Raw genomic sequence first — 16,207 nt, 5'->3', positions numbered from 1 at the left:
ATCTATCTATCTATCTTTAATGCCATCTGCAAATTTTAATGAGTTAATTGTGCTCGTTAAAGTCCATGCAGCTTTAAGGCCTGCTCGAGTGAGACTGGAAGTAGGCCTGTATAAAAGGAATCTTCCTTTTATACACCTGTCTTTTCTAAATATACATCCACTCCCAGAGGAATCCCTGATGCAGCTGCTGTCCAGCCCACGTCCCTGTGGCCTGCGTTTCAAGTAGCGCTTTGCAGTTTTCTTTCCCTCAGCTGGATGGGAAATCTCAGTGCCCTGCGCGAGTCCTTTGCGCCTCCTATGACTCTTTCGGGAAGCCCAAAGCCTGGCTTTTCACTTAAATGCTGAAGAGATCCACTTGTGTCACTCAGTCCTTAAAAGTTCTGAAAGGCGTGTCTGCGTTTGAAAGTGGCTGGGTTGGTTTTCTTTCACATCGGCTTTTTGCTAATGGCTTGGGCCTGTTTCGGGTGCCTTATAGCCTGCTTGTTTTCAGTGTCCTGCGCTAATTCATGGGCCAGGGGGGCTCTCGTCTCATTCTTCTCCAATATCCTGTCTGCAGCATCATCTGGTGCCCTGAGTTGTTGAAAGCATCGCATCTTCTGATGATGATGCCAAGCTTGGAAATTCTTTCATTTCATTTGAGTCCACCAAAGCTACTGATCTGCTCCTCTCCCCACCTACAGGGGAGAGGTAGCTGGGGTGCTTCTCACTGTGCCGGCTGCAAGGGGGGGGGATAGAAGGGGGAGCTCGGACTCCTGGGTCCGAGGTTGGAGAGCTGTCTCCGAACTGAGATGCAGGAATTCGAACTATCCTATGCCCCTCCCCCAAATGCTGTCCAAGGGCCATAAGAACAGCCATGCTGGATCAGACCCAGGGTCTATCTAGTCCAGCACTCTGTTCACATAGTGGCCAAACAGCTGTCGACCAGGGATCTACAAGGCAGGACGTGGTGCAATAGCACCCTCCCGCCCATGTTCCCCAGCAACTCGTGCACACAGGCTTACTGCCTCGGATCCTGGAGGTAACCATAGGATTGCTCTCCCCATCTCTTAGTAGAAAACGGTGGCGGGGCTAGGGGAAAACCACATACGGGGAGAGGGGATGAAGGGGTTAACTGTGTGGGCAAACATTTCAGGGCCAGCCCTACCATCTGGCAGAGTGATGTGGCCATCTTTGGAAGTAGATGTGGCGGGGGAGGGCAGGGACGAAAAACCAGGTGGTGGTTGGACCCTTGGCGTAGGACGTCAACCAGGCAATTTGGACCTGTCCATTTCCTTGCATGATCTTAGATGGTGTCCGGGGGGGGGGGGGGCAAGGCACGCCCAGCGCGCCCTAGCTTTTGTTCAGGTACATTCGTGCATCGTTCCTGATGGCCTTCCGCATTCTTAGGAACGCAGCTCGAAAGCCATTGTTGCTGGGGGAGAACAACCAAGAATCCTTCTGAGAAAGGGAGCCCAATTGCTTCCATTCTCCGAGCAGCCCCTGTCTGTGATCATCTCCGCTTAAGGCTCTGTAAACATCCTTGTTTTAACGTCAAGGATGCAACACAATTGTTCTTTTGTTTAGATTGAAGCTTGCATCCAGCACCTCTCCCCCCCACCCCCATCTGTGGCCTCTTCTCCCCTTCTCCCGGCCAACGTTTGCTGCTTTGAATAGCTCACTTATGGACGCAGCTCCGTATTTGTTTCAGCGACTGCTTTGCCCCAGGAAGTCCTCCTTGCATAACATCCTTGGATTGCTCCAAATGTGGATCTTGTCCATCCGCTAGGAATTGGCCCTTCATGGCCATCATGTGGTCATTCTTGTTCTACAGCCAAGTGCATAGCAGCAAATAAAGCTTTCGTATAAGCAGAGCTATATGCAGCTATATAAGTGTGTGTGTGTACCCTGAGTGTAAATCAAATAAATAAAATAATGCTATCGATATATACAGATGTGTGTGTGTATCAGTGTATCTCTCTGTGTGTGTATGTGTGTCTTTGCAGCATGCTAGACTCCCAGCTAAAAGAACTCAATGATAAAATCTTAAGAGCTAAAATAAAAACCAAGAGGGACTAGGAACTTGGCAGATCCACGGGCACGTTGGTGCCCATGAGCGCCATGTCGGGGACCCCCGATATGAGTGCTGTTTGCTCCCCCTTTTTTGATCTCGGCAACCCAGATGCCTTCGTACATGCTGCTGATTTGGTAACCTTTTCGTTTATCTCCATACGGTGCTGAGTGTAATTCTTTTGACATCTGCCACTTGGCATGTCTGCTAAATCACACATTGACCAGGAATGTGTCTTTGTTTCTCTTCACTGCAGATTGGTCCGCTGAATGAATTTAAACAAAATGCTTGGCTTGGATTTTTCTTTTCTTTTTTAGAAACATTTTAGAAACATTTTTAGAAACATTTTGGCGAGAAATGGATCCAAATGCCTCGATTTTGAAAGGGTGCATTTCTCTCTGAAATAATAGCAATTTGGAGCAGATCTGCAGTTTTATATAAGCATTGGGCTTGCTGCTGAATCCATGTCTTTGGGGTGTGTGTGGGGGTCCATATCAGCGGAGGCTGGTGTCTCCGATGTCAGTGGGGTGGTGTATCCGGTCCGGGTTTCAGTTGAAGGAATGCCTCCTCCCATATGTGCCTGCCCAGACATTAAGATCATCCTCAAGGGTCCTTCTCTGTGAGCCCCTGCCAAAGGAAGTGAGGCAGGAGGCTACTAGGAGGAGGGCTTTCTCTGCTGTGGCACCCCGGCTGTGGTACGAGCTTCCCAGAGAGGTTCGCCTGGCGCCTACACTGTATTCCTTCCTGAAGACCTTTTTATTTTCTCAGTATTTTAACACCTAATTTAACTTAAATTTAAACTTTGCAGTTTTAATTCCGTATTTTAATCTTATATCAATTTCTGCTGTGTGGTTTTATCCTGGTTGTGCTTTTTATATTGCATTTTGTATTTTGTGTTTTTAGACTGTTGGTTGTTTGGTTGTGGTTTTCACTGTTTTAATTTTTGTGAACTGCCCAGAGAGCTTCGGCTATTGGGTGGCATAAAAATGCAATAAATAAATAAATAAATAATAAATAAATGGAGCTTTGAAGAGCCGCTGCGTGGGCAATGAGTGCTCAAATGGCGAAGCTGGGAAAATGGTTGAAGCGAGGCTGCCAGCAAGGGTGGGACGGATCCTCACTGCACTGCTGCATAGCTCTGTGTCACTCCCTCTGATTAACAAAACCTAAACAAATAGTTATGCTATCGTGATTTATGGGACCTGGCTCAGTTTGAGGACTGCGGGATTTTAATATTTTTAGCTTGGAGGCTAAGCAGGATACATAGCCCTGGCTTTATTATGTGGCAGGAGGCTTCTCTAACCCAGTGGCCTCCAGATGTGGAGTTGTAGCCCCACACATCTGGCGGGCACCCAGCTGGGGAAAGCAGGGCAACAGATTTTAATTGTTCAGTGCAAGGTTAAGTGTCGTGGATTCCACTAAAGGATTGTTTTTTGGCGAAGAATTCCTTTGGCTTCTCCCCCCCCCCTCTGTCTCGCCCCCCTACCATTCTAGGGTTCCTTGGATCTGTAACGAAGATGTGGCGATAGGGCTAGAAAGGGGAGTATAGACATTTGGGTCGTACTGTCTTATGTCTGAAAAGGAAACATTTTGGACATTGTCATGCAACCTTTCCTAAAAATAGCCTTAATATTTTGGATGGAATGCTTTCGTATCCACAGTGCCGTCTTTCTTGCCGTAAATATCTCTGTATCCTGTCCCTGTAAAAGAAAAAAGAAAAGAAAATGAGGTTGCCAGAGAAAAGAATCTGTCTTGTTAAATGTACCAGGCGCAAATGTTCTGCGCAGTACATCTGGCAGAGAGAAACAGGAGAATCGTATAACTAACAGTTGTACAACACACTAATACTAATGCCATACATGGAGACGTTTTATCAGATTCTGAGAACGTTTTAAGGCACGGTTAATAATTGGGCTCGCATAAGCTAGGAACCATCAAGGTAAGAGAGAACCAAGTATGGTTATGCTTTTTGCAAACCTTAACGCAGACGATGTTTGACAGATTTTTGAGGGGTTTGTTGAACTTTCCCCCAAGAAACCCATCCAATGCCAAAAAGGTGCCCAGTCTTGCTTTTGAAATATAAATGTTGAAGTACCCTATTTTTTATTTACTTTTCCGTTGCCGGTATTGAAGCGTTAACATCTTGAAATGCAAATAATAATAATTAGACGAAGGCTGTGTGAAAAGCAGAGGAAACCACACCGGTCCATTAGTAGAATTCAGGCGATAACTGTAAGCCCAAAACTTGTAACCCCAAAAATAGCAAGCCCAGGCAGGATCTGGGCTACTGCTTTATAACGGTATCGAAGTGCACGGACAACTGTTGGGGCCCATTGACACATTCCATGTGCCGTTTTCAAACCGCTTTCTAAGTGTTATATTCTGCTTGGTGTAGATCTGGCCCTAGTTGTGATACTAAGGTGAAAGCCTAGTTCTTTGGCGCAAACTAGATGTGATGGGAGTGTGGAGGGTCTCTCAACAGGTTATTGCAATACCTACGGGGAGGAAGGGAAGAACTGAATGGAATTGAGCAGTGCGGGATGCATAACCCTGTCCCCACAGGCAGATTGTCTGGACAAAATTTATTTATTTATTTATTTATTTATTTATTTATTTATTTATTTATTGCATTTCTACACCGCCCAAAAGCCAAAGCTCTCTCAAAATGATCCCTCCAGCTGCTTGTCTCCTCATGGAGAAAAAGTTATGTGTTCTCTCTCTCTCTCTCTCTCTCTCTCTCTCTCTCTCTCTCTCTCTCTCTCCCCCCCCCCCCATGCATGGGAAAGTAGCATGAGAAGCAAGTTTAATTGGACAAACGGCTAAGGGGAAAAGTTTAAGCTGACATCCCATTTGGAACCTGGCCCCAGCTGTAGGGGGCATATATACCTTCTCCCATATATACCTGCCCAGACCCTAAGATTGTCTTCAGCAGTCCTTCTCTGTGAACCCCTGCCAAAGGAAGTGAGATGGGGTTCTACCAGGAGGAGGGCCTTTTCTGCTGTGGCACCCTGGTTGTGGAATGAGCTTCCTGGATAGGGTCACCCAGCGCCTACGTTGTGCCAAGTGAAGACCTTTTAATTTCCCCAGGCATTTAAGTCTTTTAGCTCTGTTGTTTTAAATCTGTTGTCGTATTTTAAATCTCTGCAGGTTTTATTTTGAGTTGCACTTTTATAATGTCGTTTTAACGTCTCCCTAACATAGGCACATTTGCATGAGCCAGTGTGATGTAGCGGTTAGAGTGTTGGACTGGGACTCAGAAGATCTGGGTTCTAGTCCCCACTTGGTCATGAAACTCACTGGGTGACTTTGGTCACTGACTATCCTACCTCACAGGGTTGTGAGGAGGATGAAATAGAGAGCAGGAGGACCATGTAATCCATCTTGGGTTCCTTGTTCCAAAAAGCAAACTGAACAAATTCCCTCTCTCCATCCCTAGTGTAGTCAACCCTGAGCTAGAATGGTTTGATTCCATATAAGCTATAGAATTCATTAGTACAAGATGCAGGGAGGGCCACCCATCACTACATCTAGTAGTAGTGAATTCCATCGCTTATCTAAGTGCAGTGCTTTTATCTGCCTTGCATCTCTCTCCTTTGGATGACTCCAGGTTCCTGCACTATGAGAGAGGGGGAAAAAACCTCTCCCAAGTTGAACCAGAACAGGGCGACACATTCTCGGGTACTAAGTTCAGCTTATCCCATGTCCGGAAAGTCAAAGTGAACTCTGCAATGCCTCCCATTTCTGTGCTACAAGGCATAAAGGGTATTTGCAAATTTCCAGCCACCTTTGCCACGCACACTTTAGCTACCCTGGAAGGAGAGGTGTATCATGTTTTAACAAGTGCACTTGTCAGGTTCAAGGCAGCTAGGTGAGCCTCATGTCAAAGGTGTGCGTCCACATCCTTTGCGTGCATGGGTCTTCCTTGCACATGTATATATTTCAGCACTTCTTTTCTTTAAAATGTTTTAGAGAATTTATTGAAACATGAATATGCAATGAGACATTTCTGTAATTTGCTCCATATTCTATGTATTTATTTACTGGAAAATCGGGGGGAAATAACATCCTTTCCAGGTATGAATATGAGTGGTCATGGAAATCATTTATGAGCTGCTTTTTAAAAAAACTTTTACAAAAGTAAATTGGGCCTTAGCTAGACCTAAAGTTTATCCCGGGATCGTCCTAGGGTCATCCCTGTGCATCTAAATGTCACACAGGGGATCCCGGGAGCAGACAGGGACGACCCCGGGACAAACCTTAGGTCTAGCGAAGGCCTTGGACAGAGTCTTGTGGCACCTTAAAGACTAATACATCAAGAGTCCACTTTGTCAGAAGTAAATTGCTTAGTCTTGTACTGTGGCTGTTGCAATAGTATTTTAACAAGTCTCTCTTTCTCTTCCAGCGTTCTGGGTCATGAAACTTAATCCACAGCAAGCTCCATTATATGTGAGTAAAACATTCCCTCCATACTACATTTTTCATCTACCGGGATTTTTTAAAAAATAACTTTTAAACTCTTTCTTTCTTACAGGTGTGGCTTTTAAAAGATAATTTGGTCAGTAATTAGAGAGACAGGGTGGTGTAGTGGCTAAAGCGTGGGACTTGGGAGATCTGGGTTCTAGTCCCTGTTGAAGCTGGCTTTGGTCCAATCACTAACTTCCAGCCTAACATAGGCCTTAGCTAGACCTAAGGTTTATCCCAGGATCGTCCCGGGGTCATCCCTGTTCATGTACATGACACACAGGATATCCCGGGAGCAAGCAGGGACGACCCCGGGACGACAACAACTCACAGGGTTGTTGGGAGGATAAAATAAAGAGGTGGAGGAGGACCATGTAAGCTGCCTTGGGTTCCCTGCAAGAGGAAAAATGTTGGGAAATAATAATAACGACATAATTTGCATTTATTTGGAATGGTAGTATTTTTGATGAGAAGTCAATTTGGGCCAATGTCCCAAATCTACCATAAGCGGCATATAGAGCTCTTAGTATTCTATTCTCTGCCTGCTTGTTTATTGTGGAGCCAAGTGATGGGAAATGTAAAAACAGCAAATTTCTGCAGCCCTTTTTTCAGAATATGGGACTCATTACGTAGTGGCTGAAACTTGGGTACAGTTGTGATCGAAGGCACACTGAGAACTTGACCGCAAACATGAGACGGGATGGGTGAAGCATTTGAACAGGGCCTAATATACACCAAGCAGGATATAATACTATGAAAGCAGTATATAAAAGGCAGGAGCCACACCAAGCAGGATATCGCACCATGAAAGCGGTATATGGTATGTGTCAAAGGGCCCCAACAGTTGTCGGTGCACTTCAATACTGCTACAAAGCAATAATGTGTGCCTCCTGCCTTTTATATTCAAAGCCCTAAACGGCTTGGGGCCAGGTTATTTGAAGGAACGCCTCCTCCCGTATCTACCTGCCTGGACCTTAAGATCATCCACAGGGAGGCTTCCCCATGAGCCCCTGCCAAAGGAAGTGAGGCAGGTGGCTACCAGGAAGAGGGCTTTCTTTGCTGTGGCACCCCGGCTGTGGAACGAGCTCCCCACAGAGGTCCGCCTGGTGCCTACACTGTACTCCTTCCGTCGCCAGCTGAAGACCTTTTTATTTTCTCAGTATTTTAACACCGAATTTAACTTAAATTTAAACTCTGCTGTTTTAACCTATATCAATTTCTGCTGTGTGGTTTTACCCTGGTTGTGCTTTTTATATTGTATTTTGTATCTGTGTTTTTAGATTGTTGGTTGCTGTACTATGCTCTTCGTGGTTTTAATTTTTGTGAACCGCCCAGGGAGCTTCGGCTATTGGGCGGTATAAAAATGTAATAAATAATAAATAAATAAATACTGCTTTCATGGTGTTCTATCCTGCTTGGTGAAGATTTAGCTCAGGTGTGCTTACAAAAGCCAGCACCCCTGTGTGGATGCTTGCAGAGAGATTGCAGTGAGCACAGCCGTGATCCGCTTGCTCTGTGCTCTGCAAGCAGGGCTGTGCTCACCTTGGTCTTGTGAGCCACCTCTGCCCTCTGCCGCAAAGCCCAAGAGCCTACCTTTGGGAAGGCGAATCTGGTGGCCATGGGCCACTATTTGCTACCGCAAGGTGTAGCGATGGCCACCAATTTGGATGACTTTCAAGGGAGATTAGACAAATTCATGAAGGGGAAGGCTATCGACAGCTACTAATCCTGCTGGCAATATGCTGTCCAGTATCAGAGGCAGTATACCTTGGTATACCAGTTTCTGGAGACATGGATGTGTGTGTGTGTGTGTGTGTGTGTGTGTGTGTGTGTGTGTGCGTGCGCTACTACACTCCTGCCCTGTCTGTGAGTTTCCTGCAGGCAGCTGGTTGGCCAGTACATGAACAGAATGCTGGACTAGATGGACCCTTGGTCTGATCCAGTGTGGTTCTTCTTATATGCATTAATGGTGCTCCCAAGGTAGGGTGCTCCCAAGGTAGGAATGGTGCTCCCAAGGTAGGGTGACCATATGAAAAGGAGGACAGGGCTCCTGTACCTTTAACAGTTGCATAGAAAAGGGAATTTCAGCAGCTGTCATTTGTATATATGGAGAACCTGGTGAAATTCCCCCTTCATCACAGCAGTTAAAGTGCAGGAGCTATACCAGAGTGACCAGATTTAAAAGAGGGCAGGACACCTGCAGCTTTAACTGGTGTGATGAAGAGGAAATTTCGCCAGGTTCTTCATATATACAAATGACACCTGCTGAAATTCCCTTTTCAATACAACTGTTAAAGATACAGGAGCCCTGTCCTCCTTTTCATAGGGTCACCCTATCTAAGGGAGCATCTTTTCCTGACAGGGAGGGGACTTGGAATACTTTCCCCACGATTCTGAGCAAGAAGATGCTGACACTTGACATTTCCGTGGGATATTCTGCGGTTGATAGTCCCAGTCCCATCCTCAGTGGGAACAAGTCTCTCAAGAACACAAGAACTTAAGAAGAGCCATGCTAGTCACGTCTAGTCCAACGTTCTGTGAGAAGTCAACCGGAGTGCTTCTGAATAGAATCAATTATTATTACATTATTATATTTGTTTGTATCCTGCCTTTTGCCCAATACTGGCGGGGTAATCCTGAATGAATCCGTCCATTTCGTTTTTGCTCGGTTTCTTATTTCTCCAAATTAAGAACATCAGAAGAGCCCTGCTGGATCAGACCAAGGCTTCATCTAGTCCAACATTCGGTTCTCACAATGGCCAGCCAGCTGCCCATGGCGAATCCACAAGCAGAGCATGAGTGCAACAGCACGCTCCCGCCCATGTCCACCAGAAACTGGTGTACATGGGCATACTGTGAATGTAGCATATAGCCATCAGGATTAGTAGCCACTGACGGCCTTCTCCAGGAATTCGTCTAATCCCCTTTTCAAACCATCCGAATGTTGTGTGATAGCGAATTCCATCGCTTAACTATGCGTTATGTGAAGGAGTCCTTCCTTTTATCTGTCCGCTCTGCTAGTGGAAGCAGCTGCTCCTTTCCCCTTCCCCGAAGGTACGTTCCTGGGCCTTGGAGAAGGGGAAGGTGGTGTTGGGGTTGGGCTCTTTGGCAGCTGCTTCAAGCTTTTGCTACTTCTTAATTTGAGGAAAGGAAAAGGAAAGGAACCTCCCGTGCAAGCACTTGAGTCATTGCTGACTCCTAGAGGGATGCTCGCTTTCGCTGACGTTTTCTTGGCAGACTTTGTAGCGGGGTGGTTTGCTGTTGCCTTCCCCAGTCGCGGCTACCTTTCCCCCAGCTAAGCTGGGTACTCATTTTACCGACCTCGGAAGGATAGATGGCTGAGTCGACCTGAGCCCGACTGCCTGAGAACCAGCTTCCGCTGGGATCTAACTCAGGCCGTGGGGAGAGTTTCAGCTGCAGTAACTGCCGCTTACCACTCTGCCCCACACGAGGCTCTTAATACTTGAGAACTCGCAAGTATTCAACTCCTTTTGGGGTGAACCATTGGATGCTTGTTCAACCCTAGAAGCATAGGTCATGAGTCTAGCCACTGAGTGAGCCAAAACGTGGGAGGCAGCCTGGGGCTATAGGATTTCTGTTCCCCCCGCCTTCAGACCCTTGGCTGTAAAATGCTGGAGGAGAGACTTCCAGTGGTAAGTAGCCAGGAACCTGCCTTCATTTGGCAGAGTACAGTTTTCTTTTAAGAGAACCGAATAAAGGAAATTCTTCACCAGCTAGGGCGCTTTTTACACATGATTTACCTTGTGGCAAGGACGCAAGTTGCGGTTTCCCAGATTCATGTAAGCGGCTCAGACATTCTTTTCATGTGGTCCTAAATATTGAAATGTGGTCACGTTGTGCGCATTTCTGTTTACACATGAGGTTCTGGGCGATCTCCCAGAATCCACCAAGCAGTCTTGGAGATCGTAGTCGCTGTTTCTGTCCAGGTATTCATAGTCCGTCTGAAAAAGAAAGGAAGAAAGGAAGACACGGCACCAAGAAAAGGGTGGTACGATAAAGTGCTCATTGTGTGACCAAGGGGTGAAAAATTATGTGATTAAGATTACATCATGCAAACGTGTAAACACAGATACGCGAACGCCCATTTCCTTTGTGTGAACGGACCTGTGTATATACGTTGCATTCCGATAATAACTTTTGTTTGTCAGGGCGGAAAGGCACAAGGAATTGTGGCAAGAGACATGTGGAAAAAGAGGGCATTAGGGAGCACCTTGTCATTAGCCGACCACCCTACAGTAAACATTGGTGGAGCTGGTTAATAATAATAATAATAATAATAATAATAATAATAATAATATATTTATTTATTTGTTACCCGCCTCTCCCTCTGGATCGAGGCGGGGTACAACACAAATAGAAACACCATAAAATACATACAACGAATTCAAACGTTTAAAACCAGTGCATCATTAAAAGCAGCACACCATTAAAAAAGGCATCTTAAAATTATTCATCTGGGTAGGCCTGCCGGAAGAGATCAGGCTTTAAGGCTTTCTTAAATTCTGGAAGATGGTTAAGTTGACAAACCTCTCCCGGAAAACCATTCCACAAACTGGGAGCGGCAGAAGCAAAGGTCCTCTGGGTAATAGACGTCAGCCTTGTTTTTGTCGGCTGGAGTAAATTCTTCCCAGAGGACCTGAGTGTGCGGGATGGATTGTACGGGAGAAGGCGATCCCGCAGAAAGGCTCACGATGAAGCTAGCAGTGCCGCTTCATTGAATTCTTCCTAGGATCTTGATTTGAGCTAAAGCAGAGGTTTTCAGACTGTGGGCGTTTCTACACTAGGCATTTATTGTGCACTTTTCGTTCCTACTCACAGTTGTTTACGGCTCCTTTAGATGATGTCATTACCCCCCCCCCCAGTTTTGCTTCTTTGTCTAACTAGTGCTTTCAGCAATTTTTTTTGTTAGAGCAGGGAAAATGCTGCTTTTAATTGTGAAAGTGAAAGAAAGTATGATTTCCTCTTGTGTATTTGCACTATCCTGCCGTACCACAAGGCCACCTGGAGGTTATGTAGCAGAAAAGCAGGAAAGGAAGTGCTCTTTGTGTAGTGCTTGGCTCCCAATGCTGCGACAAAAGTGAAAGTAGATGTAGCGGATTAACAGCCTCGTATAGAAAAGCTCTGCATTTCGGGAACCCTAAGGATCTTTGGTAGCTCAGTGAGAAAACCCATCACAGTAGATTAACATCCCTGCAAGACTGCTTATTCGTCAGGACTGTTGACCTTCCTCTGCAACATGGAGCTACAGGGGAGATGTTCTTGGGCATACTTGCATTTTTTTGTGGGGTAGTGCTGAGAGCTAGCAGGCCTGACTAGTGCCTGGAAGAGAGTCCGAGCTGTAGAGCACTCTCCCAGAATCCTTTGCAACATGCAGCAGAGCTGTGGCTCACGATATCCTCGGCAGAAAAGATGGATATGGGGTGCTTCCAGGTGGAGGGGTCCTGCCACCCAGTTAGAAGGTATTGTGTAGCCATCCTGTCCTTTACTCCTTAGGGGATTTTCTGCAGTAAGAAGTGATGGGAAAACACAAGCGGGTTATGAGTGGATGACCCTGTTGTTATTTCTGCAAATGAGGCAGGATAAAAGCCTCAACTGAAGGCACCCCTGAAGAGAGGCCCTTTGAACGCCAAATGCTTGAAAACCACTGCACAAGTCCCTTGGATTTTATTTATTTATTTATTTATTACATTTTTATACCGCCCAATAGCCGAAGCTCTCTGGCCGGTTCACAAAAATTAAAACCATCATAAAACAACCAACAAGTTAAAAATACAAATACAAAATACAATATAAAAAGCACAACCAGGATAAAACCACGCAGCAAAATTGATATAAGGTTAAAATACAGAGTTAAAACAGTATAATTTAAATTTAAGTTAAAATTAAGTGTTAAAATACTGAGTGAATAAAAAGGTCTTCAGCTGGCGACGAAAGGAGTTCAGTGTAGGCGCCAGGCAGACCTCTCTGGGGAGCTCATTCCACAACCGGGGTGCCACAGCGGAGAAAGCCCTCCTCCTAGGGATAGCTCCTGTAGAGTTCTGACTGGAACTCCTGAATGTAACCTGGAGCAGATTCACTGCCCCACTCATATCGGAGCCACCAGCCTCCGCTGGTTGAAGCAACGAGCCTGTTAAGGCACCACTTACACGGAATGCCGTAGTGGGTTTTGCAAACTCCTTCTGAACTTCGTTGCTCTCTTTCATCCATCGCCTCTTTCTCATTCTGTACTGCAGCCTTCCCCGACCTAGTGAGCCTCCAGACGTGTGGGACTGCAACTCCCATAATTCCCAGTCCAGCACATCTGGCGGGCACCAGGTTAAGAAGGCTGCTGTATTGCATGCGGAGTACAAGCCTTGGTTGAGAGCAGTGCACTGACACCCAGTGGCCGCTGCAGAACATGAACATCAAATGTTCGTAATGGTTTCTTTTTCCAAAGGTCTCATTCCCCCACCTATCCCCTTGTTAGCTTTGTGGGACTTTAAAGGAACAAAAGAAGCCCGTTTGTTTGAACTTTTGAGGAAGTGTCCTGTCCCCCCACCCCGCTGTATTGAAAGACAAACTACATTTCTTTCTCGATTTTGCGCAAAACGCATCACTTGTTTTCAAAATGAGTCGTCGTGGCTCCAGCAGGGACGAGTGCAGACATACTGCTGACTCTTTCAATCAAGGTTAAAGCGATCAAATGTCTGCGGTGGAATAACCTGCTCTGTCTCTACAAGCATGATAAACTCTCCCTAGAGCAAATTTCCTTCCCCTCCTGTTAACTGAAGTTAAGGGATCTGTCTGCACCCGTCACAGCGAGGATTTGAAATTAGAGCTGACGTGCTTCTGTTGAAATTGCTGGTCAGCTAGCCATGCCTTCCTCTAGGATATATAAACCAGGAGCGCCTCACCTTTGGGGAGGGGGCTTGCCCGTTCGTAAAATGGTTGCCATGGTGGGGAAGGGCTGGTCCCAGAACACGCATTTTCCAGGAGTCCAAACTGGAAATTATACAACGTGTCCAAGACCCTCCAGTACAAGGCAGCGGTAGGTGCTGAGCTTCAAAAGACAAAACCACTCTTTTGAAGCCAAGTAAAGATGGCGCTGGAAGGCAGCAGTTCACTTTGTAGCAAACCAGACTCCCCGTTTTAAAAATAAATACCTTAAAAATTCTGTTTTAATTTAAAACAGAAATCTTGAGACATAAAATAAAAAAGTAGGATTGAGCAGGTGCCGAAAGGGCTGTCTATGGATGTATTCATGCCCATGAGCACCATTGAGGGGAGATATGGTAGCACTCTTCAAATACTTGAAAGGTTGACACGCAGAGGAGGGCCAGGATCTCCTCTCAATCATCCCGGACATGGAATAATGGGCTCAAGTTACAGGAAGCCAGATTCCGGCTGGACATCAGGAAAAACATCCTGACTGTTAGAGCAGTACGACAATGTTACCTAGTTACCTAGGGAGGTTGTGGGCTCTCCCACACTGGAGGCATTCAAGAGGTAGCTGGACAGCCATCTGTCAGGTATGCTTTAAGGTAGATTCCTGCAGTGAGCAGGGGGTTGGACTCGATGGCCTTATAGGCCCCTTCTAACTCTACTCTTCTATGATTCTATGTGGGAGACTATAAACCATTATGGATTCAAGTATGCCAGTAGTGATTTACCCCACCCCCCACCCCAGGCCCATTTCCCCCATTTTTCTTTTACCGCTGACCTTTAATATTCCGTAGCTTCCGAGAACCACTGTGCAGGCTCCTGGCGGCTACTAAACATTACTCAGCCCTCACCGGACTCTTTTGGCGGGGTTGTGATTTCCCCTCTTTTGGTGTTTTGTTTGTGTGGCTTCATATTTCTGCATACCTTGGGATTCACCTGAGCACGTTGACGCCTCACGGTTGTTTGTCGGCAGGCCCATCTCGGCTCCAATCCTGTAAAGGCACGTGGACACTGAGTTTGCTTTTGGGGGAGTGGTGATGTGTTTACAGTCTCTAGTTAAGACGGAACCGTGTTCAACTTAACCATGACTAGGGAGAAGGAAATCCTATGTTTTTAATCTTCTTATTCAATTTCACTTTTTAAAATTTCACTTTTTCAAATTTTACTTTTTATCAGCTGTAACTGCTTTCATATCATTGTATTCACAGTGCTATTCTACTTTGCTGGTCTTTTGACCGTAATAAACTACTACGCTATGTCCGGCTCCCGATTCTCTTCACTGCAGTTGAAAGCGGAAACAGTTAAGCTAGTGTGGCGTAGTGGCTAGAGTGTTGGACTGGGAGTCAGGAGATCTGGGTTCTAGTCCCCACTCGGCCATGGAAGCTCACTGGGTGACTTTGGGCCAGTCACAGACCCTCAGCCCAACCTCACAGGGTTGTTGTTAAGAGGCTAAAATGGACAGGAGGAGGAGATTATGTACGCCGCCTTGGGTTCCTTGGAGGAAAAAAAGGTGGGACATAAATGAAATAAATAAATAACGCCTGCACCATGCTACTCCTTACCTCTGTAGCTGTAGTGAAGAGTTAGACAGACCCTGTGCTCTGGCTCTGAAATGTTTGTCGCCCGGAAAGACCGATAGATTTTTATTTTAGCTGCAGTCTACGGTCGAACGAGGATGTCACTTTTCAGCCACGTAGACTTCGGGAATCAGCCTGGATTTCTCGGTTCATCATTCTAGTGGGTCAGCGTCCTTGTAGGTAGAAGAAACCGTTTTCAGGCGGCATTTGTATTCATTGTATTGTCAGGAAGGCTCTTAGGATGGTTTCACGCAGCGGCCTGCGTCCCCGTGCAATGCCAAACTATGGTTTAGCACCACACTCTCCTCCCTTCTCCCCTATGCTGCCGCAAGGATGAGATTGGATACTTCTGCTTATTATCTGTGAGTTACTTGTTACATCCAAACCCAGACAAACTGTGGCTAGTCTTAGCTATGGTTTAGGGAAGTAAGCCAACTTCAAACCATGGTTTACAATCCTGACCTGTGTCCTTAGTTAGCACCAGCCATGGTTTTTGGTTTGGACAGAATGAGTATCTATGCTTAATTGAGAACAGAAGCAAAAACGTTCTGATCTACTCACAGGTGTGCCAAAGGAGAGAGCAGAGAAAGCTGCTTGGGAGGCAATTTTAACCTGACAAACGGCTGTGGGGAAAGGGTTAAGCATCCTCATCTCACATTTCTCTAGCTCAGGGTTGACCAATCTGCATTCTGGGGGACTCCAAGGGTGCCTTGACCCTTCCACTGCTGCCAGTCCCCCCCTTCCCAATTTCTCCAGTGCCTTTATTTTTCACTCCCCAGAGGATTCTTTCTCCATTACTGCAAGCAGTAAGGAACGAACAGTCTGTATCAGGATCTCACATGTATATATGTGCATTTGTGTAGGGTGACCAACTGTCAGGATTTCCCCGGATTTGTCCTGGTTTTTGTTCTTTCCATGGTGTCGGGGGATTTTCTATAATTTTCAATAATGTCCTGGAATGACACACCTTCCCCTTTAAGGCTGCCATTAGCATGGCAGGAGGGAATGACATGCTTTCTTCAGGCACATCATTCCCCTACCCCGAGCTCCAATTGAGGTCTTAAAGGGGAAAGTGGGTCATTCGTGGACATTATAGAAAAGGCCCCAATTGGAGTGGATGGTGGTGGTGCAGAATGAAATCCTTTCCCCTCCTCCACTCCAATCGGGTCCTTTAAGGTGG

General features: G+C 46.1%; 1 protein-coding gene across 2 annotated transcripts in view; it reads left to right on the top strand.

Annotated features, from left to right (window-relative positions):
* The window catches only part of AKAP13 (A-kinase anchoring protein 13), a 298,396-nt gene that overhangs the window by 88,989 nt on the left and 193,200 nt on the right, over positions 1–16,207 (top strand). For both annotated transcript variants that reach the window (XM_063142172.1, XM_063142171.1), the window contains exon 3: positions 6,450–6,493. In XM_063142172.1, the coding sequence (XP_062998242.1) occupies positions 6,461–6,493 (33 nt within the window). In that variant the 5' untranslated portion in view covers positions 6,450–6,460. The remainder of the gene's footprint in view (positions 1–6,449; positions 6,494–16,207) is intronic.

Source organism: Elgaria multicarinata, chromosome 16, assembly GCF_023053635.1.
Source record: "Elgaria multicarinata webbii isolate HBS135686 ecotype San Diego chromosome 16, rElgMul1.1.pri, whole genome shotgun sequence".
NCBI classification, from domain to species: domain Eukaryota; kingdom Metazoa; phylum Chordata; class Lepidosauria; order Squamata; family Anguidae; genus Elgaria; species Elgaria multicarinata.
This window is presented reverse-complemented; position numbering and strand designations above follow the sequence as displayed.